The sequence below is a fragment of the Lagenorhynchus albirostris genome, chromosome X (genome assembly GCF_949774975.1).
Source record: "Lagenorhynchus albirostris chromosome X, mLagAlb1.1, whole genome shotgun sequence".
Classification (NCBI taxonomy): Eukaryota; Metazoa; Chordata; class Mammalia; order Artiodactyla; family Delphinidae; genus Lagenorhynchus; species Lagenorhynchus albirostris.
The window spans coordinates 30,377,146-30,402,947 of NC_083116.1; the positions used below are offsets into that span (position 1 = coordinate 30,377,146).

Below are 25,802 nucleotides of genomic sequence, written 5' to 3' on the forward strand. Positions count from 1 at the left end.
ATTCAAACATCCTAGTCCCTCAGCTCTTCTACCTGATGGTTCCCTCCTCCTCAGTGGCTTGGCCATCCCATCCCCAGCCCCAGTGGTCGCATTCAGGACTTCCCAATTCTCGTATGCTCACCTACGTTTGAAAGGCAATCCCCTTAAACTTACTGCAATTTAGACTCCATACGTGAATTTTCAAAAAGCCACTGCCTACCTTCTCCATGAAAATAGTTCCCTAAAATGGACATCTCTTTTTACCTCTACTTCTCTAAATAACAAGAACAGGAGATGATTTAGCAATGGAGAAAGGAAAATATTGAGGGGGCGCGGGGGTGGGGAAATGTTTGTGTTTACAAAGGAAAAGGGGCATTTGTGAAAGAGTTGATATTTGTGAACAAAAACATATGTCAATCACTGTTGGAGAGAGGAAAGTATGATACATAATCCTGTTCTAAAGTATATGTATAATGTATAAATATTTTTGGAGTAAAAATATTTATATCTCTCTCCAGAGAGAAAGTGGCTGGATCACATTATCTCTTTGAAGTTCTAGTTCTGTAGATTCAAGCATTTTCTTTAAAAAGCAATTTAAAAATTATGACGAGAAGATGTTTAGACTAAGATTTATATTATACATATGTGCAGGATCACTATTTCTGAAACTGCATTCTTCAGTATGTCGTGCCTTTTGCTTCTTAAATCCATGAAACACGACTTTAAATAAAAGTTTTATTTGGGGTCATTAAAATAAGAAGGGGATAGAATAATCCTTGCTATTAGTTCTTGTTGTATTACATTATTATATTACATTATATTATTAGAAAGTAATTTGTAGGACTTCCCTGGTGGTGCAGTGGTTAAGAATCCTCCTGCTAATGCAGAGGACACAGGATTGAGCCCTGGTCCGGGAAGATCCCACGTGCCGCGGAGCAACTAAGCCCGTGTGCCACAACTACTGAGACTGAGTCCACGAGCCACAACCACTGAGCCCGCATGCCACAACTACTGAAGGCCGTGCACCTAGAGCCGGTGCTCTGCAACAGAGAGAAGCCACCGCAATGAGAAGCCCGCGCACCGCATGGAGGAGTAGCCCCCGCTCGCCGCAGCTAGAGAAAGCCCGTGCGCAGCAACGAAGACTTAATGCAGCCATAAATAAATAAATAAACAAACTAACAAATAAATAAATCTAACTAGTAAGAACCTGCTGTATATATTAAAATAAATAAATAAAAGTAATTTGTATGAGTATCTTCATGATTTTTTATAACAGTACATTTCCATTTTTGAAACTACAGACTCCATCTTGCAAAAATCTTTTTTTATTCTCCATTTTTTTATTGTGATAAAATATGCATACCATAAAATGTACCATCTTAACCATTTTTAAGTGTACTGTTCAGCAGTATTAAATACATTCATAATGTACATCCATTACCACCATCCATCTCCAGAACTCTTTCCTTCTTCACAAACTGGAACTAATTCTGCACATGGGGAAAGGAAGTGTACATGGTAATTCTTTTTTCAAAATACTGTGAGAGCCAATGGTTATATAAATAAGTGAATGTATATACTCTTTCCTTATTTGTTCTTAATCCAAATTAACCTTAATTTTATCTTTTTTCTACAGTGAGTTAAATATATATTGCCACATATCAAGTAGGCTGTTCAGTTTTTTCTTCTTCTGAGTCATTATTCTACTGGCTTTATGTTCCAAATATATTCCCCACACATTAATACGTCAAGAGAATTCTAGCACACAGAGATCTGTATTCCCATTTTACCTTGCCGAGCGGCTCATCTCATGTTCTTGTTGTAGGGGTTTGACCAGCTCCGACTTGAAGGGTTGCTCTGTGACGTGACCCTGATGCCAGGGGACACAGATGACGCCTTCCCTGTGCACAGAGTCATGATGGCCTCTGCTAGTGATTACTTCAAGGCTATGTTCACAGGTAGCTTGCCTTTCTAAACTCTGCTTCCACGTTAAAGCAGTATGAAAAATATGTGTTTAAATCCTTTGGTATTGGTAAAGGAAGATTCAGTTCTTTTGGTCAGTGTCTTTACAAGAAGAAAGAGGAGTTTCAAAAGGAATAGACACCCGGTATGTACAGTTGTGGGTGGCCCTTTTTTAACCTGGAAAACGGATGTACCTTTCTTATTCTTCTGTCCACCTTTATCTCATAGCTTTGCTTTCCCAGACACATATCTGAATGGGCCATCAGAGATTAATACAATCCCCACTAATACAATCTCTAATCAACCAAAAGATCTGAAGTGACAGGAGAACATTTTGGAAGCACTTGCATCGTATACCACCTCCATTAGTATAGAGATATTCCTTTTTAAGTACTCTCTTTTAACTATAAAATATGCAGAAACCTGACTCTGGTACAAACGCTGCACAGAATAAAATTACCCTGATTTTATCATATCTAGTTAGCAGCAGAAGTGAGTTTGACCTTAATTAAATTATCCACGGTCATTTAATGGAATGTCTTTTTATTTAAGGTGGAATGAAAGAACAAGATTTAATGTGCATTAAGCTTCATGGCGTGAGCAAAGTCGGTTTAAGGAAAATTATTGATTTCATTTACACTGCAAAGCTTTCTCTTAATATGGACAACCTTCAAGACACACTGGAAGCTGCCAGTTTTCTACAGATTCTGCCGGTTTTGGACTTCTGCAAAGTATTTCTTATATCTGGGGTAAGACATTTTCAAATCAAATCTTTTCCTGCGGTGGACTCTGTCATAGCCTGTTTAGAGTAGACTCATGAATCTGTTGTATAGAGGTGAAACTCTGGCCATTAGAGAGAGGTGTCATGTCGTATATGGTCTAGAAGCAGGTCGATGGGAAAATATTACAGGTGCATTTTTACAAAATAGAATCATTTAAGAAAAGCCTTCTGTGTAATCAAATGACATTAGACAGTAATAGTGTTTGATAACGATATATTCCCTAACCTGTTTGTTAACGTTACATATTATAATTTGATTTTATTCACCTTAATGATTTTATACAAACAGGTTCCTTAAATGGAATTCTGTGGGAAGGTAATCTGAGGTTCTAGAAGTCTTTTAAGATAGACTCAGTCATTTTTTCTTCCTTTAAATATGGGAGTTGGATCCTGAGAAGAAGTAACATCGATGTGTAAATCTGTAAGGATATGAGTCTTGATTCCATAGAGACACATCACCTACTGAGTCATTTTCAGCCTTTTGTAATAGATAAAAGAGGGTACATACAACCACCAATCAGTGAACTGCTTACAGTCACCCGGTTCCTGAGGACAGTGCCTCATTTTAGTTGAGACCCTTAAATTGATAACACTTGATGCTTACACTTATCAATTCTTAACATTGCTTTGCACTGATCTTAGCAATACGTGGTTGTCCTGAGCCAAACTAGGTACAGTGCCATAATTTCCTTGGAACTAATCACTAACCATAGACACTGTTGACCTATTGTACTTATCACTTAAGATATTCGTTGTGATCAGTTCCTTAGTTTGAAAGAAAAGAACCAAACTGGGTGAAGCATGATTTGTGAAGTTATAAAAATATACACGTCAAAATAACAGTATTAAAAAATAATTTTGTTCTAGATAACTCTATTTAAAGCAAGTTTATCTCAAGATGATATCACAGTAATTTTGCAATATTGACAAATTTCCTGTAATTCGAATGTTGGTTCCTTAACCTCCTTGAAACATTTATTATAACTATGTTTTTGCCCTTTTGAAAATTTCTTCGTTTTTATAAACACTCAATATTGTCCTAAAGGTTACGTTTTTCATTCCTAGTGTCTCTGCAGATATCCTAAAGCCCGTTTCTAAAGGAGAAGAGACATGTCCCTGACAAAGCTTACTTGTGCTATAGTTTATGCCAACACTCTTCGTTTTAGAACTTTCTTGCCTATGAGCTTTGAGGAAACAGCTCTTTTCTTAGTACCATACTATTTACTTGTCTTTCATCCTGTTTGCTTAGGACATGTCTATGTGATTGTACGTTGGAAATCTTCCCTCTCAGAATCCATGCTAATTTTTGAGAAAAGTTGGTGGATTATTAGTTTAAGGATTATATAAAATCCAACGTTTCCTTTATCCTTCTTTCATGAATTCCATATCTTAGTTAAATATTCAGGCTTACTCTATTACCCCTTTCCTTCTCAGCAGTCAAATGAATCAGGAAAAACAGTAGCCCTGGGTGCCTTTCCTCTGTATAAGAACTGAAAGTTTCAAGATAATATAAATATTTTTCAAAGGTAGATTTGTTTTTATTTCTCCCACAAGCTAAGTTATTTTAGATAATTTTAAAATATAACAGCCTCATGATTGTGTGCTTAACCCAAATGTTTTGAGGAAATAGGTTTATGTTTTTAATGATATAGTAGGATTATAGTTCATATAACCAAAACACTACTTGGGTTTGAGCGTCTAGAAAGAAAAATTAGCTTCGAACACAGTTCTTTTGTATCCGTACTTAACCATTTGTGTGGATGAAGAGGAGCAGTGGTACATAAAATGTGAGTCAGCAAATCATCCACTAAGCATTTATATGTTAATTTTGAATGATAACTTTCAATATGATAATAATTGACAGATACACACTACTATACATAAAATAGATCACTAATAAGGACCTACTGTATAGCACAGGGAACTCTACTCAGTACTCTGTAATGACCTACATGGGAGAAGAATCTAAAAAAGAGTGGGTATATGTATAACTGATTCACTTTGCTGTATACCTGAAACTAACACAACATTGTAAATCAACTAAACAATAAAATTTTTTTAAAATTAAGGGCTTCCCTGGTGGCGCAGTGGTTAAGAATACACCTGCCGGGCTTCCCTGGTGGTGCAGTGGTTGAGAGTCCGCCTGCCGATGCAGGGGACATGGGTTCGTGCCCCGGTCCGGGAAGATCCCTCATGCCGCGGAGCGGCTGGGCCCGTGAGCCATGGCCGCTGAGCCTGCGCGTCCGGAGCCTGTGCTCTGCAACAGGAGAAGCCACAACAGTGAGAGGCCCATGTACCACAAAAAAAAAAAAAAAAAAAAGAATACACCTGCCAATGCAGGGGACACGGGTTCGAGCCCTGGCCCGGGAAGATCCTACATGCTGCAGAGCTGTTAAGCTGGTGCACCACAACTACTGAGCCTGCGCTGTAGAGCTCACGTGCCACAGCTACTGAGCCCGCATGCCACAACTACTGAAGCCCACGCGCCTAGAGCCCCTGCTCTGCAACAAGAGAAGCCACTGCAATGAGAAGCCCGCGCATGGCAACGAAGAGTAGCCCCCGCTCGCCGCAACCAGAGAAAGCCTGCGCACAGCAACAAAGACCCAACACAGCCAAAAATAAAAATAAATTAAAAATAAAATTTAAAAATAAATAAAATTTAAAAAATGAACAACTCTATATTGCTTAAAAAAAAAACACACAACAACCAATAATAAAGCCCCACTTGCCTTTGGTGCGATAGAGACGCCAGTTTTCTATAAGGGAGCATCAGGCTCAATAGAACAAGAACCCCCTCCCCTCCGACCTTTGCCTTCCTTTGCAGTAATACTTTTATCTTAGGGTTGTAATTAGTATTAGAGTTTATAGTATCTGGTACTTTTGTTCTTGCTGAGTGATTTTCTTGGTAGTTATAGAAAAGAGGAGCATGAAAAGAAAACAGAAGGATGACAGTGAAGGATATAAAGCAGACTAGGTAAAATTTTCTATAAAACTAAAAACATTTACTGTCATATATCATGGAGATAATGGAAATTTACCTTTGTTTAGTTACATACCTACAAAAGTTACATTAGTTTTTGTCTTATGACACTGCATAACTACAGCATGCTAAATCCCATGCAGCCACTCCCTGATTTACAAACAGGTTGTAGTCAAATTTTTTGTTTACCATTTGTTTGCCGTTTGGAATTTGTAACATCTAGCGTTTTCCCCACATTATTACTGTTATGAAGGATTACAGACTAGCCCGTAGAGCCCAATTTAATGTAAGGTTGCTGAAATAGAACATTTGTAATTGAGGTGGAAATATTACAATTTAAATTTAGTTATACAGAATAAACAGAGCAGAATGAAGGTAAGCAAGAAACCCTTTTCTTTTTTACATAAAAGTATATTTAATCAGAGAATGAAGATGCCCCTGTGCTTTAGATTTGGTGTAGTCTTTCTTTAAACTCATTTTTTTAAAGTGCTTATTTTTTTTTCTTGATACAGGTCTATCATTGGTTCCACCTGTACATTTATTGTCACTGATCAGGTTGGGGGGATCACAGTGAAGTGCAGAGACATTTATTGAGGTGACGGGTAAAGAGTGGGAGACCTTGGAAAACAAGGGAGGTGCATTTGTGGGAGAAAAGACAACAATGAAGGGAATCAGAAGAAGTTATTAGAAAAGACGGCTTCTTTTGCTATAATGTGATGATAGCAGCAGGAAGCTTTGGGAATGTTCCTGTATAGTACATATATTTCACATTCCTTCTTTAATCTAAATTGGATTTATCCATTAAGATTAATTAACACTTCTTTCCAGGTAATGCTTTTGGGGAGGTTCAATGCAAATTAAAGAAAAAATTGTATAGATAATTTTACAACGAATCAAAACTGTTTCCCTCCCCACCAAACCAGTCTTGTTTTCCTTATTGCTAAGGCTGATATTCAGTAAGTAGTACTCAGATACCGGTTGTTTATGATCGAGCATCTATTCTGATTAGTTGGTACTCAAATATTCTAAATATCATCCCTGCATATAACTTTAACCAGCCCATTCTTGCCCATCTGCCATCTGGGACTCTGGAGGGAAAGAAGAATCTCAGCCTGGGCCTAAACCAATTTACGCCCCCAAAGACCATTGTGATCACTAATACTGCAACCAGCAGAGGAAGTGCATTCAAAGTGAAAAGGAATAAGAAAATTGGCTTCCCCAAGCTGGACACACCATCAGTATTCACCTCGAATGGCACTCATCATCCGACGAGAGACAAGACTGGGAGAGAAAGGCTTTAGTTTTCTTATCATCCCTTTGTTCTTCTAACCAAAAGGTCCCTTCCTTGTGTCCTGTGATGTTCTCACCTGTGGAAGGAGGCCCAGGAGAAGATGCCTGTTATATCCTCGACCCCCAAAAGTAGCTTGTTTGATCTCTTCCCAGTCCTTTTCTGTGGACGTGCTTTCTCTCTCTGCATTGGTTGTACTTGATGTCAGGCTGTCATTTTAATAAACTAGATAGCGCTAAGGAGAATTTGGTACACTGAATATCTGAGGAGTCCCCCCAAATTTGCCAGCTAATTTCTTAGTGTTTGCTCTCCCTTTGAGAGTACAAAAGCAGATACTCATTTGCTTTTTTTTTCCTAAATGGGAATTTATTTGTATAAGACACTGAATTTCAGCAACATAACATCACAGATTGCTGATGAAAGCTGTCATTAAAGTATCAAATTATGTTAATCACAGCTGAAAGCTGTCATTAAAGTATCAAATTATGTTAATATTGCAGCAGTGAATACCAGGATGTCAATGACAATTGAGAATTATGATGCTTAGAACTGCCTTTAGGATGACCATGAAGGTTGCTTGATTATAGTAGAATAATTTATAGTAATTTATATCAAGGAAACTTAAATGTACACTTGATTATTTTTAAAATAATGTCATTGGTTCTCATAAGCAGTTGAGAAATTTTGTCCTTTTTTGCTTCTCTAGCCTTTAAAACTCTAATATAATTATTTGGCTTAACTTCTGTAATGACTCTTTGGAATTTTGGCCAGGGTATATATTCAGATGAAATGAGAGTTCTTTCTACTTATGAGTTTGGGTTTTTTGTTTTTGTTTTTTTGTTTGCGGTACGCGGGCCTCTCACTGATGTGGCCTCTCCCGTTGCGGAGCACAGGCTCCGGATGCGCAGACTCAGCGGCCATGGCTCACGGGCCCAGCCGCTCCGCGGCATGTGGGATCTTCCCGGACCAGGGCATGAACCCGTGTCCCCTGCATCAGCAGGCGGACTCTCAACCACTGCGCCACCAGGGAAGCCTGAGTTTGGTTTTTTAAATAAGCTTTAAATTCATGTTTTATATTTTAAAATGTAATATATTCTATTATGTACATGAATTGCATTGTATGTTATATTAATGTACATATTCATTATTTAATATTGTCTAGGCTAAATGATCAGGACTATGCAAGCTGAAGCACTTTTAAGAATTATGACTGAGAATGCATTAAAATGAACTATAATTGAATAATCCTGTATCTTTCCAAAAATTGTTTACCGCTATTCCATCATTTTTGATCTGTTTATATTGTTAACTGTTATTCTAGACTGTGCTTCTACGATCCTTATAGCCTACAATTAATATTTTTAGCTTTGATTACATGCACTTCATAAAAATTAATTTCCTATTACATATTTTTATCTGAGTCTCATTTAAAATTAATAAGGTTCTAGTAATTTGCTACGTTAATTCAGCAGATATTCTATTTTTAGTTGTATCTATCATCACGTCTTTAATTTATATATTGTTGATAATCGTAGTATTTAACCTTTGCTATATACCTACAGTGTGGTAGCTATTGTACATGAGCTATAGAAAATACTTAGTCTGTGTATCAAGAAGATGACAATTCAGAAGTTTATGAAATACCATTCTCTGGTGATTTTTTTTTAAAGGAAAGAGTAGGCAGCTATCTATATTGACTGAGTAGTCTGTCAAGGATTTTCCAGTCCTGTGCATTTGTATATCTGATATATAGAAGGGATTTTCCAAATGCCCTTAAATACAAGGTAGGTTTTTTTATCCTATTGTTTTAGTAACTGTTTTCTTATTGAATGAAACTGAAGAAGGAAAGAGGAAGGAACTAAATACCTTGATCCCAGTTCTAAGTTACACAGTTTGGTTTCCGTTAATCTTGGTTTGTATTATATGCTATAAATTTAGATTTAAATTTGGTGACTAACAACCAATGCTATCATTTTGCCCATTTAAAATATACATTCTTTGTTGTTTTTATTTGTAATCATATCAGTAATGATAAGAATCTGCATACTTAGGAAATATATTTGTGTTTTCATCAACTTTTGCTTATCCATATTAGCAAACATCTTCAAAAATGAAAATTGGGGCTTCCCTGGCGGTCCAGTGGTTAAGACTCCACGCTTCCACTGCAGGGGGCGTGGGTTCAATCTCTGGTTGGGGAACTAAGATCCTTCATGCTACGTGGCACGGCCAAAAAAAGAAAAAAAAAAAACAGTGAAAATTACCCTTGCTCTGGGGAAGGACTATGTCTTACTTACCTTATAAGGTGGACCTACTACCCCAAACAGGAATCCCTTCCACCTGGGGTGATTTGGGCAATGAGGCTTTAACTGTAACTTCATTTACACAACTTAAAATTGTATGAGACACCAACCTGCCACTCCTAAAAGTGGATTAAAATGTATTTATTATTATTATTATTATTATTTTGCGATACGCGGGCCTCTCACTGCTGTGGCCTCTCCCATTGCGGAGCACAGGCTCCGGACACGCAGGCTCAGCGGCCATGGCTCACGGGCCCAGCCACTCCACGGCATGTGGGATCTTCCCGCACCGGGGCACGAACCCGTGTCCCCTGCATAGGCAGGCGGACTCTCAACCACTGCGCCACCAGGGAAGCCCCGTATTTTTTATTATTAACCAAGGTACTGAACAGTATTAAACTGTGGATTTCAAAAGGCCCATAATTTGTTAATTTATTTTTCCTGGTTCTTTTGTGTTACAATTTATTTTAGGTATTTTTAAATACATAGCTATTAAGTATAATAACCATTTAAAATCGTTGATGGTTTTTGTGAGGCAAATAGGATGCTTAAAAGAGTTCAAATTCTTCTTGAGTAATAAATCTGTGAAAATAGCAGCGTGTGTGTGTGTGTTGGCCTTAGAGCTTTCAGTGGTATTATATCATAACTGGGCTGTTACTTTATGCAGAGGTGTCATTTCAGCTTTTCAACAGAAAGATGATAGAAGGATCAGCCAGTTTTCTCTTAAGCATCTGCCGATCTGTTAATAATACAGTTGCATCAATGAGGTTTATGTAACATTTGTGAACACACACCCTGACAAAATTAAGAAAAAACATTTGAATCCTTTGCCTTTGACCTGTCTCTGTGTTTGTATACACACACACACACACACACACACACACACACACACACACAGACATTTGTATGGTAGGCTTGTTTTTGTGACTTATGCTTTACATAATATTTGCTGATATGATTTTCCTGTTTTCATTTTGGACCCATCATTTATTAGAGCACTGAAAAGACTTCCTGCTGAAGATAGGCCTCTCCATAGCTTCTCTCCTTTTCATGGCTTCCGTCTTTGGTATATTTTACTCTGTGCTGGGGAAATCTCGGGGGGCTAACGTGGACTCCAGGCAGAGCTACAGTATGCTGAGAGTACGAGGGTGGCTAAGGAGAACTATGGTGCCAGCCATCAGCATACATACCAAAAGCTAAACAAAAGGAATGATTTGATGTGGAAACACCCATTCCAGCCCTCAAGAAGGTGATTTCCTTGCTTCTGTTTAAACATAAATAATATGGAGAATAACTTCACCCTAGGAATAATGGCCCTATGAAATTATCTTCACTATATGCAATAACTTTTAAAGGAATTAAAATGAATCATAGTGATGAATGAAGCCTGTTGACATGAAAGAGACATTTAGGGATCGAGCACTAGAGTTTTTCTGTGTGTGGATCTGCTGGCTGAGTTCCTTTTAAGAATCATGACTGAAAAGTGGATTGAGATGGTTCATAATAGAATAACTTTCTATTTTTCCAGAACTTCCATCTGGCCAGAATTTTCTTAGTATTTGGCTGGGGGTGGTGAGAACACATTTTGAGGAGAGAAGAGTAATTATTTTGGCCATAGTCAAGTTATACCATTGTTTCTTAGAGTAACTTTCAATCTACTGACTTGGAATGAGCATTTTCTTTTAGTCACCTTTCTATTGGATTAGGTAAGGGTAGTTTGTGAATTCCCTTTAAATCGTTAATATATGGAGAAAGGAAGCTTTATTTGCATCTATATGGGCAGTAGAAAGCGTATTTACTCTCATTCTAGTACAGGTATTTATGTATCCAGGCGTGAGTGCCATGAAAGTAGTTGGGTTTTAATTTTTTGTAATTGGCTTAATAGGTCACTTTAGACAATTGTGTCGAAGTTGGGCGGATTGCCAACACCTACAACCTGACAGAAGTGGATAAATACGTTAACAGTTTCGTCTTGAAGAATTTTCCTGCATTGCTGAGCACCGGGGAGTTCTTGAAACTCCCTTTTGAACGTCTTGCCTTTGTGCTTTCCAGTAATAGCCTTAAGCACTGCACTGAACTTGAGCTCTTTAAGGCTACCTGTCGCTGGCTACGCCTGGAAGAGCCTCGGATGGACTTTGCTGCAAAATTAATGAAGAACATACGATTTCCACTGATGACACCACAAGAGCTCATTAATTACGTGCAAACCGTGGATTTCATGAGAACTGACAACACGTGTGTGAATCTCCTTTTGGAAGCCAGCAATTACCAAATGATGCCATATATGCAGCCAGTGATGCAGTCAGACAGGACTGCCATTCGGTCTGACACCACTCATTTGGTTACACTAGGAGGAGTGCTGAGGCAGCAGCTGGTTGTCAGCAAGGAATTGCGCATGTATGATGAAAAGGCTCACGAGTGGAAGTCCTTAGCCCCCATGGATGCCCCAAGGTACCAGCATGGCATTGCCGTCATTGGAAATTTCCTGTACGTCGTTGGTGGACAGAGTAATTATGACACAAAAGGAAAAACAGCAGTTGATACAGTCTTCAGATTTGATCCTCGATACAATAAGTGGATGCAAGTTGCATCTTTAAATGAAAAGCGCACCTTCTTCCACCTAAGTGCCCTCAAAGGATACCTGTATGCAGTTGGTGGGCGAAATGCAGCTGGTGAACTGCGTAAGTGTGTGCACTTCTATTAAGCATAGAGACGAATTTCTTTACCCCCAGATTCTTGTCAAATCATAAAATAAGCAGTTTTGTAACATCAAAGACCAAAAAATGTAGCCAGGATTTTATTTTAAACTGTTTTTCTTAGAAAATATCAGAGACCATCTGTACGCCTTATCTGGGCATACATTGTTGGCCATACTACGAATTATTATCTTACAAATATATCAATATGTTGCAGAATGTTTTACTTGTGCAATATCTATGGTTTTCATCTTGAAGGTTCAACTAAAAAGTATGTTCTGCTAATTTAAATTCTAATAGTATCTTGGACAGAAGTTTGGCATGTTCCGTCATTTTCCATTTTAAAAGCCCACATAATAGTTTACTGAACAGGTTAAAATTCTTCCTTACAGAGCACGGACTTTTATAGTTGCTTCTTTTACGTAATCTGTTACCTACCACAGGCCACAGAGTAAGATGATCTTCTTATCTACTAAGTGTTCAGAGTTCAATATTATCCAGAGTTTATTTACTGTGAGTATTATGATAGGTAACTATTAGTCTCAAAAATCATTCTCTCTTGGTGAAATACGAAACGGTTTTCTTCACTGTAAACTGATCTGGTAAGCTTTATTATTTGATGGTCCCTTCTTCCTAATCTAAGATCAGCGACAAGTACAGTTAACATAGACCAATACTTTGGCTACATAAATTAACACTAATTTTGATATTTTAGATAAAATTGGAACAAGGTGGCTGTCCAAGAAGTCAGAAAGACCACATTTTATGTCATGTGTTACATATCTGTCATTACCATCATTGTTTGGTAACAATGGGTAACACCCATCTTCCTTTATTCTCTGTTCGAAATAGAGTCCCTGTAGTTGAACGGTATTCCAGGTTCCATAATGCTGGGGAAGTTTAAAATATTGGCATTGGCTCTGGATAAATTCAGAGTAATTATCAGAATCTTTTTCTTCAGTATTCTAAAAAATAAAAGGTAGTCTAATGGATTTGAGAATAAGCAGTTTATTGGAGACAAAAAGAGCTGCTCTCAGCTCTTAAACTTTTCAGCTTATCAAGCTCTTTCTTGTTCGTGACATGGTCTTTTTTTTATATATATCCTTATTGGAGTATAATCGCTTTACATTGTTGTGTTAGTTTCTGCTGTACAACAAAGTGTATCAGCTATACATATACATATATATACCCATATCCCCTCCCTCCTGAGCCTCCCTCCCACCCTCCCTATCCCACGCCTCTAGGTCGTCACAAAGCACCAAGCTGATCTCCCTGTGCTATGCGACTGCTTCCCACTAGCTATCTATTTTACGTTTGGTAGTGTATATATGTCCATGCCACTCTCTCGCTTTGTCACAGCTTACCCTTCCCCCTCCCCGTGTCCTCAAGTCCATTCTCTAGTAGGTCTGTGTCTTTATTCCCGTCTTGCCCCTAGGTTCTTCATGACCACTTATTCTTTTTTTTTTTTTAGATTCCATATATATATGGAATACCATCTTTGTTTTTCTCTTTCTGACTTACTTCACTCTATATGACAGACTCTAGGTCCAGCCACCTCATTACAAATAACTCAATTTCGTTCCTTTTTATGGCTGAGTAATATTCCATTGCATATATGTGCCACATCTTCTTTATCCATTCATCTGTCAGTGGACACCTAGGTTGCTTCCGTGTCCTGGCTATTGTAAACAGTGCTGCAATGAACATTGTGATACATGTATCTTTTTGAATTATGGTTTTCTCAGGGTATATGCCCAGTAGTGGGATTGCTGGGTCGTATGGTAGTTCTGTTTGTAGTTTTCTAAGGAACCTCCATACTTTTCTCCCTAGTGGCTGTATCAATTTACATTCCCACCAACAGTGCAAGAGGGTTCCCTTTTCTCCACACCCTCTCCAGCATTTATTGTTTCTAGATTTTTTGATGAGGGCCATTCTGACCAGTGTGAGGTGATACCTCATTGTGGTTTTGACTTGCATTTCTCTAATGATTAGTGATGTTGAGCATCTTTTCATGTGTTTGTTGGCAATCTGTATGAGTGGCATGGTCTTAATGTTACTGATGTTTCCTACCCATTTTTTTTTTCCCCTTTGTTGTCACAGTGAAATTTTTTCTAATGTCAGACTTTCCAGATTGTTGGACTAGCTGTCAGGATCATGAACCACACAAGTTTCCCAATATATTTTAATAATCAGACTTTTAAAAGCACTTGACACATTAATACCCTTAGTGTAGAATTGTCATTTCCTCAGTCAACCCACACACATTATTTTCATGTTATTATACTATTTTAAATTTATGGTGTCTGGAAAGAACCAGAAGATGCAAGTAGTGACTTGACACTTTCTTAGAAAAACCACTTATGTAAGTTCATCTTTACAAGTTTACAAATTATAGGTCATTAGCCCTGGCAGTCAGTGGTCATTTTGAAACTTCTTTTCTCTAAGGAAATAGCTCCATTTTTCAGTCACTGCTTGCTTGGTAATGTTATCACCTCTGTTAATATGCAGCTATTAAGTTTTCAATATATTGTTCCTAATATTTATATTCTGAGAATTTATCATCTTCAGGCCAAGGAGAGTTGTTATATAAGACTGAGGCGCTAGAGACTTCCTTCTTCTGACTTAATCCTTACCCTGTTTGAGTTCTTCCCACGTTATGCTCAATTGGAAACAAGTAGACTACCCCGTTGGGCAAGCAGCTGGCTTCCTTGCTCATGACCTTCAGAAATCACCCCTTTAATGTCTTATTAAAAACAGTCTTCTGTGTTTCAGTTTGAAAGTGACAGGATACAAGAGAATCATGCTTTTCATGAGCTGTTCCTAAATTTGTAATAACTGTTTGATTATATTTAGACTTTAAAAACACAATCGCCCAGAGCTTAAACCTAAGGATAATGATTTAAATATTCTAAAAAAATACTCCCCGTCTAGATGGTAAACAGAGGTCCATTTTTATCTTAATTCATAAACTGTGTTTTCACAAATAAATGTATGATTATAATATAGACACAAACCCTCAATACCGAAGGACAACTATAATTCCATCTAGAGGGCAACTATTTGATATTTCTTTCCGTTTGAAATTTTCTCCTAGAATCTATAAGCAACTAAGCTTTTGTAGAAGATAATTGCTTCCCTTAAAATCAGCATACCCAGCAAATCCATTCTGTGCTGCATATTTGAAGTTAAAATATATTGGAAGTTTGTTTTAAAAAATCACGTGATTGACTTATTAAGCACACTCCAATATAGAGTCTTGATTCCAGGAGAACCTTCAGGCCCCAAAGAGTCATTATATAAAACCAAGTAGCAAGCAGGTTCGTTTTGTTTTGTTTGGTTTTCCGCCTGACCCGCCCTACCCCTCTGAGTTCCTCCTATTTTACTCCCATGTGGGGATATGAAGTAGGCGGGTCCGTCTCGTCACATTCTGTATCGTTGAGGTAACCAATCGTGATGTAACCACCCTGATTACCTCCCCAAAGAAGAACATGAATGTGTTCTTCCGAATTCTGTTTATAATGTTTCTCCTTGTGTAAATAAGAAGAGGATATGTGTCAGTTGCCCTTTGTAATTTTCTTAGACCCATTAGTTTGGCAGAATAGTAGATTTTGGTTCTAAAGAAATGCTTGCTTATATTTCTGAATGTTCCAGCAAGGCAGGGTTTTTAACATTTCTCATGTTCCATAAGCGTTTTTTAATGGCATCCCCTCCCTCCGCCCCACACTAACATCTGTTGTAATAACATTCCATCTTAACTGATTGTGTTGACGTAATCATATGTCTATGTAAATAGAGAAGGGGAGTAGGAATGGGTGTCAGGAAAACAGGATTGATGGGAAAATCATTTCACAGTTTAACAGGTTCATTAGTACCAGTACACCATTTATTCTTCATACACACAATAACCATTGCCTGTATATAATGATGAAAAGAAAACAGTGGCAGCGTTTGCAAGACATTTTAGATCATTTTAATGCATTTAGCCTTTTAAAATCTTGCCATGGAGTGTATGGACCCAAGCCCATAGTACATAAAAACGATACTGTTAGTGTGTGTGTGAGCCTGGCTTATTGCTGGAATATAATTCCTTAGAAATGCTACTTTCCTTTGACACTGGGTACAGTGGGAAACTGGGGAAAGCTTAGAGTAGCTGTCACTTAAGTGAAAAAGGGGTCAGTTATTTCTGGTATCTTTCAAAATTGTCATATAAGAAATTGATCTTCCATTGAGGTTTTCTGTATTGAGGAGAAATATGACAGCTCAGATATCTTTCACTTCAGTTAAATAAGTCAGGATTTCAAATAATGAAATAACTTATAGAAAACGTGTTAGATTTTTCCAAATAAATGTACAATAAAATTACTGAAATTTATCAAATGCATCCATATCCCTTAATGGATTTGCAGTTTATTAAGCGACATATTACCAACTGGCACTCTAGGATTCTAGAGACCATCCCCTCTTTGTGGGAGCCATTATTGTCCAAATGGTTTTCTTCAGGACTAATCTCTTTCCTAACCTCAAATAACAAGTAAATTCCACGTCATCCCTTGTGCGCGATTCTGAACTCCAGTGGAATCACCTGAGAAAATAAGAGTCCCTGATGAGTAATGTGACATAACCAACCGAAGTGCAATTCTTAAATTAGGGAGGGTCTCTAATTTAAATACTAGGCCACCAGACTACTGAAGGTGGTTCTCTAGAATAGAGATCAGAAAACTGATCCCTATTGCCAGAAAGGAAATCTTTTTGGCTTTGGAGGCTGTAGGATCTCTGTCACAACTAATCAGCTCCGCTGTTGTATTATGAAAGCAACTATAGACAATTTGTTTATAAACAAATGAGTGAAGTTGTGTTCCAATAAAGCTTTATATATGAACACTGAAATTCGAATTCCATATAATTTTCATATTTCACGAACTATTCTTCTTTTGATATGTGTTTCCAACTCGTTAAAAATGTAAAAGCCATTCAGATTTTTATCCTGTTGGCCACACAAAAGCAGACGACGTACTGGATTCGGCTGACAGGCTGTAGTTTGCCTGACCTCCCCTGTTCTAGATTTTCCCAATTACCTCATTACCATTCCTACCTGTCACAGACTGTGATGGACTCACTGCTTTGTGGCTCCAACTCCTTGATGCTCATCCCGTGTCCCCTCCCCCTATCAAGGTGGTTGGCACTAACATCTCATTGCCTTGTAAATGTGGAAAATAGAACTAAGGGCATGTATCAATATATAGACTTGTTAGTTAGATATATTCTATTTTAAAACTAAATATATTGATTTTACTAATAACAATCCTGCATGGAGACAGTAAAGATTAAATGATGGGAAAAGCTAAAGGAGATGGGTTATCTAGCTGGAAGAAGACAAGTTTAGGGATGATGAACTATTATATACTTGTTGTGTTACTGGTGATTAATAGCCATCTTACATTTCAGGGACCCCTGTATGAGAAAGTATAGATGGATTCTTATAACCCCCATTACCAAAAAAATGCAGTTAACTCAGTGATAGAAGAACAGCATTATCTTTCTACATAGGAAAATTTTAATAATCGTAAAGAGTGAATAGCTATTCAGATTCTAGCTCCCTATAAAAAAATAAGAGGAAACTAATGCAAACTGCATCAGAACAGATTGAATTAGACGCAAAGAAAGAGTGTAACAGTCTAGAAATTTCAAAGGTCAAGGCAGAATTCTTCATTAAGAAAAGCACAGAACTGGAGTAAAAGCTACCTTTGACATCAAATAGATGGAAAGAAGTCTTTAAAACCCTTCTGATAGGATGTGTGATTAGACTACATTCTTTTATCGGATAAAACCCTACCATTAATGATATACATTCAGGAGGATTTTGCTTGTCGATTAGGCAAAAGTCATGCTGAAGGCAAATGGAACTGAACATTCAAGAAGACATCCAGGACTTCCCTGGTGGCACAGTGGTTAAGAATGCTCCTGCCAATGCAGGGGACACGGGTTTGAGCCCTGGTCCAGGAAGATCCCACATGCTGCAGAGCAACTAAGCCTGTGTGCCACAACTACTGAAGCCCGCACACCTAAAGCCTGTGCTCCGCAACAAGAGAAGCCACCGCAATGAAAAGCCCGTGCACCACAATGAAGAGTAGCCCCCGCTCGCCGCAACTAGAGAAAGCCCGTGCGCAGCAACGAGGACCCACTGCAGCCAAAAATAAATAAATTAAAAAAAAAAAAAAAGACATCCAGTGACTGAAAATAGTCACAAACAGTATTGGAGCAAACAATTTTAGTTTGTCATTAATTGTGGAAATAGCCCTTATTTGGGGGCAAGATTTTGCAGGATCTTGCTACCTGATGGGAAGGTTTAGAAGATATAGAGTTGGTAAGGGTCCAAGCCTGAAGCAATGAACAAAAATAACAAGAGATTAAAAAAGAGAACAGTTAAAAACCTTTGAAATAAGACTGAAAATTCAAAACTAAAGTAGAAAAGGAAATCAGTAAAGGGATATGAGAAGTGGTATAATACAGGTGTTGTTAGAGGAGAAATAAGTAGTTCATGTAGTGAATTTGATGAAATGAAGTTATTGAAGAGAGTAGAAAATTAATCTCTTTCTCTCTCTAGTTTTGCCTGTTCTCACATTACTGTTGTTTTCTTAAATAGGAAAACTTGTTCAAAGGATGATTCATCAATTAGGATTGCATTTGGCTGCAAGTAGCCACATTTTATTCCGGTGGCTTGATCAAATAGCCCCGCTCAGTATCCTCCTGCTTCCGTTCCATTGCCTACAACTGTATCATATCATCAATTCCAGCTTCAAGGGAACCTGTTAATTTGAATTTTATTTTGAGTTGGGCACAGTGCTTTCCTGAGCAGTGTTGTGGTTCTGTTAGTAAGAAAAAAGCAGGGTTAGTGGAGACAAGCATTTGGGTTAGCAAGTGGCAACGTCTGCAATAAATAGTATAAACTTTTCAAATCAGTCTAGATGTTGTACTTTTGACCAGAGTCCTCCTAACATCCCTATTGTTTTTCTGCCTTTTAAAAAAGATCACATTTTCTATCTGTCTGGACTGTCATTGTTCTAGTCTTGAGGTTATAACAGATTGATATTTAAGTAAGATGAGGCCTCAGATACTTTATGTTAAAGATGATAAATTTGTTACTGAGAGGAAGTACCCCTGATAAAAATCTGAACTTCATATTATGCTGCTAATCATCTTCAAGTTAAGAGCAGTACTGGCTACAACGGTATTGGGTGGTTATATACAAGCTATTGGCTTTAATGTGTAAATACTGAAAAATTATCGTCAGTGTCCATTTTGTAGTCTGGATATAAAATAAAGCAATAGGCATCAAAACATACACCAGGCAGTGTGCATACTTTCATTTTCAACTTAAAATTTTGCTTCATATCTGTTAACCTTTGTTTCCTATATGGTGTATCATATAGAATCAAAGTGTTTTTCTTCCTTGTGATGTTTTTCATCTTTTCTTCCCACATATGTAGAGCAAAGAAATGGGAGAAATGTCAAATTATAAAGATGTAACAAGATCCTAGAAGAAAAGAAATCCTAGTGATTTCTTTTTTTTGTTTTTTGCGGTACGTGGGCCTCTCACTGTTGTGGCCTCTCCTGCTGTGGAGCACAGGCTCTGGACGTGCAGGCTCAGCGGCCATGGCTCACGGGCCCAGCCGCTCTGCGGCATGTGGGATCTTCCTGGACCGGGGCACGAACCCGTGTCCCCTGCATCGGCAGGCGGACTCTCAACCACCACGCCACCAGGGAAGCCCAATACTAGTGATTTCTGCAGCAACAGAAATGTTACCTTATTATATTACGTAGCTCATCTGATGTAACATGTATCAATGTATTAATGGTTCATATTATTAACATAACGTCAATAATTAATATGTGACCCCCAAAGAATATCTCATAGCTATAATAGAAATGTTTCAGTTATTTGGATATTATTATTGTTCCACCTAAAAGGAAAAATAATTAATTGCTAAATTTGAAATTATAAATCATTTTTAAAAATTCATTCATTCTTTCCTTTTATTTTTTAAACAACAGCTACAGTAGAATGTTACAATCCAAGAACAAATGAATGGACCTACGTTGCCAAAATGAGTGAGCCCCACTATGGCCATGCTGGAACTGTATATGGAGGCGTAATGTATATTTCAGGTAAATAATTGCAACTGCAATTAATGTAATACATAGACTTTTAGCTATGTCGCCAGCTTTCCATCTGGTGTTAATAATAATCCTGGAAATGGATAACCAAAATGTAATTTGTATTGATTTTAGAATATATTTTGTGTGTACATTTGCATATGAATCCTTTGGCATTTTATAAGTTTATAAGACTAGCGGCAAACCAATCCTACTGTAAATACCTTACTTAGAAGAAATTGGAAAGCTTTCAGCTTCTCCAGCTTGCCTTTCAGTCCCCATACCCTGTACTCCAATAACTCGGTACTCTAATAACCACCATTCATATTCTCTATAACAACATTTAATTCATTTTTATTCAGAATTTAGCTAAACTCTATGAGGAAATATATCATTATGTAACATATAAGCTCTACTGTGCATAAAACTTGCTACCAATATGCATATAATGCATAATAATGTTCATTCTCTCATTTAGTGCAACCCATAATATATGTTTCTCTTGTCCTTAGCATTATAATGGGTTCTACTATGGTGTCATTGCATAAATAATTCTGTGTTGATTACCTGTATTTTGGCCATATGCACATATACTTTTCTGATAAAAAATTCTGAAACAGTTGCAGTTCGCTCAGTGTCCCAGTAACAGCTTTCGTTCTCAAACTGTTGGTGTTCAAATCATCCTTCCGTAGAATTTAGAAAGGAGTCTTATTTTAATGTAATGTTCACTTCAGGTATTGAAATTTTATTCCGTTATTCAGGTTCTTACCATTTGGCCCTGACACAGTCTACCTCTGACAGTTTTCCCCCTTTTGAAGGCCTGCCAGTGTCAGGCCAGCAGTTACGCTATTAGAGAACAAAGGCGATAAGGTGATGTTTGTGGTCTGAGTCTCTGAACGCTGCCTTATGAAATCTCTAATGAAGAAGGATCAGGGAAAGGCCTGTAGTGTATGATTGGCAGGTTTCTGGTGTTAAATATATGAGCAACTATGGGACGTCTTATATTGAAAGAGCCATCCACTAATCAATGATTTACACCATCCACCTATTTTACGTGTGTAGCTGCTATGCCATTATAAGGAGAGCTCCAGGTCTTCTGGGGGAAAAGAAATGACATTCGAATGGTTCTAGTGGGGCTTTGGCATAACTAGGATACGTTGCACAAATGACCTTCCCAGTCAAGAGTAGGCTAGGAACCACAGCTGAGTTTCAAACCAAAGAGCACTGTTTTGCTTGCTGACAATTCAGTGAAGTACAGAAAAAATATCTAAAAGCAGAAAAAAAAATCGATTGCCATCTGGCCACCAGACGTAGAGCTCTGAATGATATGGCTAAAGATTAGTTTAGTTTTCTCCCTAAACTGCAGAATATATAGTCTGATCCTTTCATTGTACAGGCTGATTTAGATGTGCTCTAAGAATATCCTTTGTAGATGATATAGACTCAATTGAGCGACAACGAATTGCTGTACATGCAAAATTCCATATATATTCAGCATTCTAATTCTTTAGCTTTTTAAGAGAGGACATTACCCACCCTCACCCTACCCACCCAAAACTCTACAAAAATAATCAGTTCCGAACATTCGTCTAAGTTTGTACATTTGCACAATACTTTCGACTTTTCCGAAGCACTGTGATTTATTTCAGTTCATGGTCACAATCCTAATGAGAGAACTAGAGTGGACATTCTTATCTGAGAAATGAGGAAACGGGCACCTAGGCTTTAAAGTGCCCTAGCCCTGTGCTCAGCACCCAGAGGGTGCTCGCTGAAGGGCAGCAGAAGTGAATGATGCTTTGTAGTTGGGATTTCCTGTAAACCCAACTTTAAGAGTGGCCAAAATATATTTTCATTCTGTAAAGCCTCTTAAATCCCATGGGTCTCTGTCTGAGAAAGTCATTACAATAACATAAGCTGCATTTTTGTTCTTTAAGGAAATGAAAATGTTATTTTCTTTATTTTTAATCCAGAGAAAGTATAGCAGGGAGACATTTATAAGAACAAGGTTGATAAGCTCTAAAATGTCATAATACCTGGATAGACGTTAATTATCTGTGACCTGTGACAGAGAGTCTCCTATTTACTTTTGCATTTTTATAATAATCTGTTTACCCCATGCCTGTAATTTTCATTCTCTAGGAGGAATTACTCATGACACTTTCCAAAAGGAGCTCATGTGCTTTGACCCTGATACTGACAAATGGATCCAGAAGGCGCCAATGACCACTGTCAGAGGTCTGCATTGCATGTGTACAGTGGGAGAAAGGCTGTATGTCATTGGTGGCAATCACTTCAGAGGAACAAGCGATTATGATGATGTCCTAAGCTGTGAATACTACTCACCGATCCTTGACCAGTGGACCCCAATTGCTGCCATGTTAAGAGGGCAGAGTGATGTTGGGGTCGCTGTCTTTGAAAATAAAATCTACGTGGTTGGTGGGTATTCATGGAATAATCGTTGTATGGTAGAGATAGTGCAGAAATATGATCCAGATAAAGATGAATGGCATAAGGTTTTTGATCTCCCAGAGTCCCTGGGTGGCATCCGAGCTTGCACACTCACAGTTTTTCCACCTGAAGAAACCACACCATCACCTTCTAGAGAGTCCCCTCTTTCTGCACCTTAAGATCGTCCCTACAACTAAGATGCTGTAGTCCTATCTTTGCAACGTGTCATGGATTCTCTTCTTTCGCCCTCCCCCTTAAGTAGTGTATGTTAGGATTAGCCTCCAGTAATTGATACAAATATTGGAAAAAAGACGACATTGATGTTCTTTGTGCTGTTTGTTTGGTGGTAACAAAACCATTCTGGAAATGTATCCCATAGAAGCTGATGTTTAACATACGAGGAGAAAAAAAAAAAAAAAAGCAAGGCAAAGTATTGTCTATAAGATGTTTCTGCAGTACTTTTTTGATGCTGTGTACTGGGTGTAAGGTATTTGTCATCTTACATTAGAAAGCCCAATAAACCAAGTTGAAGGTGGATTATAGTAAATGTACAACTGTGCTAACTAGGCTTCAAAGTAAAAAGTTTTCCTTTCATCTTTGACTGTGAGATGTGAAAGGGAGGTAGCCCGCTCCAACAGGAAACAATAGACAAAAGGTTGCCAACTCACATGAGCTACCTCCCTCTTTTCATAAAGTATTTTTGACATATCTGTCAGCCCACCTGTCTGTGGGGTACATTGAGAACACATCGAGTTTCTTAGACACACAGGAGAAAGAATAATTGTAATTCACGAATATTAATTTAAAAAAACAGCATGACCCCTCAACTTGTAAGCAAGGCTTTGGGGTTTTTTAAGTGTGTATAAATATAGACACACACATATATCAAATAGAAGAATTTTAAAAACTGAGTAGCACGTCAAACAAATGCAAAAAAGAAAACTTTGAAATTTCTTCCAAAAAGCAGCTTCCATTAAAATGGGAATTCAGTATGCACGTACTGAACGCACGTAGGTAGAATCATACTGAATTTAGGCGAATAAGGGCTAGAAATTTTGAGCAACTCAATTTGTCATTTGGCCAAATTTTTCCTTCCAAAACTGTAATCTCCACCTTCTCCTTTGCTGTTGAGGTAACTTACATATTATATGTATTCTGTATACTCAGTTCATAAGATTATTTAGCACAAAGTATAGCAGCTCCACCTGGTGAGAGCTCCTTTCGCTCAGTGAATTCCACTTCCATGTTTTATTTTTTTTGTTCAATAAAAACATTTAATGTCGCTTTGGTGTGAGGTATCCTGTTCTTGTCTGAGTTGGCTTCCTTTGGCTTCCTTTGATTAAATACCTTTCTTTTTTTTTTTTAGTATGCCAAGATCCAAATGATCAGAACTTAAGAGTACTGAACAGCTTGGATTAATGAATACTAATGACTTTCATTCAAGGAAGAAAAGAATTTGACCAGGTCAAACTTCATTGGTGAAAACTCATTGTTGGTTGTCTTTGAGGAATTAGTTTGTAGAAGATGCTAACTGACCCCTCTCCATCCCCACAGGGTAATAATATGTCTAAGCCACAAGAGCAGTGAAATTTCTGAGGTCGGTTTCCCGGATCTTCCAGAAGATCCATCTTGCCTAATGAGAAGGGATTGTGTAAAATGACTTAAGAGATCTGTTCTCGACTGAAAAAATGTTTTTGTAAGAGATTGATAATTATGTTAGGGCCGTATGTTTGATCTTTCCTACTTTATCTGCAAATGACCCGATTAAATCTGAACCAAAAATTTCGAGCTTTTCCAAACCAACTAGAGTGTTGCCAAAGTTCTTATCTAGTGGAGAATTGGCAGTGCCCATGTCACTGCCTCTGTCTTGAGTTAATCATAGTGAAGAAAACAATTTTCCCATCAGTGGTACTTTTGAATGTTAGGAGAAGCCTGGTTTGAATTTGAAAGACCCTCTTTGGCAAGATTGTTCTTAAGTCAGAGAAACTGGTCACGTGATTTCAGTCGTCTGCTTATAGGCAGGTCAGATTCAGCCATTTGCAGAGAGTTAACACCCTCCTGAACATGGGAGCATGTACAGGACAGACTAATGGTCCCACCACAGTCCAGTATGGGTGTTCCTGGTCAGGCGGCTCTCCTCCAAGCAGCAAAGGTTTTTTCCATCTTGTGGCTTCCTTCTGCCTCTTGGGTCCTCGGAATCTTCTCCATTCAGTCAGCAGAAGAAAAATGGAACATTGCAGGTATGAGGGCTGTCGGGCTTGAAAGAGGCATGCATCACTTCTACCCACGTTCTGCTGTCCGGAAGTCAATCCTGTGTCCACACAGAAGCGCAAAGGGGACTGGAAAATAGCAGATAGCCGCGTGCCCAGAAAGAAGAGGAAACAGGGCTGGTGATCCGGTCGCAGTTTGCCACAGGGAATAACAAAGCACAAGGTTCCGTTTGACAGCTTACCTTTTCTGCATCCAGGCCATATGTTATTTAGAATAACAATTCATGTCATGCAAGTGCTGTTATTAAACAATTCCAACAGCTGGTAAATTATTACACATTTTCCTTCACAGCGAATAACAATTTTTCTTTATAAAAAATCTCTGACAGTCATTAGTTGGCTCTACAAGCATTTCTCCCATTTGCCTTTCTTAGGTTCTTGATCTACTTGAAAAAGGAGCTACTGAATACATTAAATCTCAAAAGGTTCATCATTTCCCTTCCTGGTCAAGGTTGGTAGAGTGGGGAAGATGAAAGAAAACAGCTACATTGCCTGTTTCTAGAATTAAAAAAAATTCAGCTCATAATCAGGTTTGCCCTGAAAAGTAAAATGATAACCTGAACCTGTTTCCTCTCTAATATTACTTTAGAGACTTAACAATATATAAGTATGTACTGTTTCCTTGCAAGTTGCTAAAATAATTCCCTCCCATTATACCCGGAGAGAATGCCCCCATAGGGCAAGTAAGTGGTGTTGTATTTCATTAGTTCAACTGTGACCTTTTTTTTTTTTCCATTTCAAGGGCCTTTGTGTATTGCCCACCCCCCCAAGAATGGTAAGTAGACTTCCTCATGTGGAAAGTTGGCCCTGCCTCTAATTTTATTCTTGGCCATTGTGTCTTATTTTCAAAGCACTAGACCTTAGGTTTAGTCCTTTCCACATCAGAGATCTCTTGGAGTATGCGGGCAGGAAAGTGAATGTGAAACAAGTTCACAGGGATTAAA

At 38.0% G+C, this 25,802-nt stretch overlaps 1 protein-coding gene across 1 annotated transcript in view; it reads left to right on the plus strand.

The window, feature by feature from the left end:
* KLHL13 (kelch like family member 13) overlaps positions 1-23,828 on the plus strand; it is a 72,765-nt gene extending 48,937 nt beyond the window's left edge. Inside the window, exons 4-8 of the mRNA XM_060137593.1 lie at positions 1,805-1,937; positions 2,494-2,690; positions 11,176-11,971; positions 20,039-20,152; positions 22,280-23,828. Of these exons, the coding sequence (XP_059993576.1) occupies positions 1,805-1,937; positions 2,494-2,690; positions 11,176-11,971; positions 20,039-20,152; positions 22,280-22,767 (1,728 nt within the window). The 3' untranslated portion in view covers positions 22,768-23,828. The remainder of the gene's footprint in view (positions 1-1,804; positions 1,938-2,493; positions 2,691-11,175; positions 11,972-20,038; positions 20,153-22,279) is intronic.
* Positions 23,829-25,802: the final 1,974 nt, after the last annotated feature.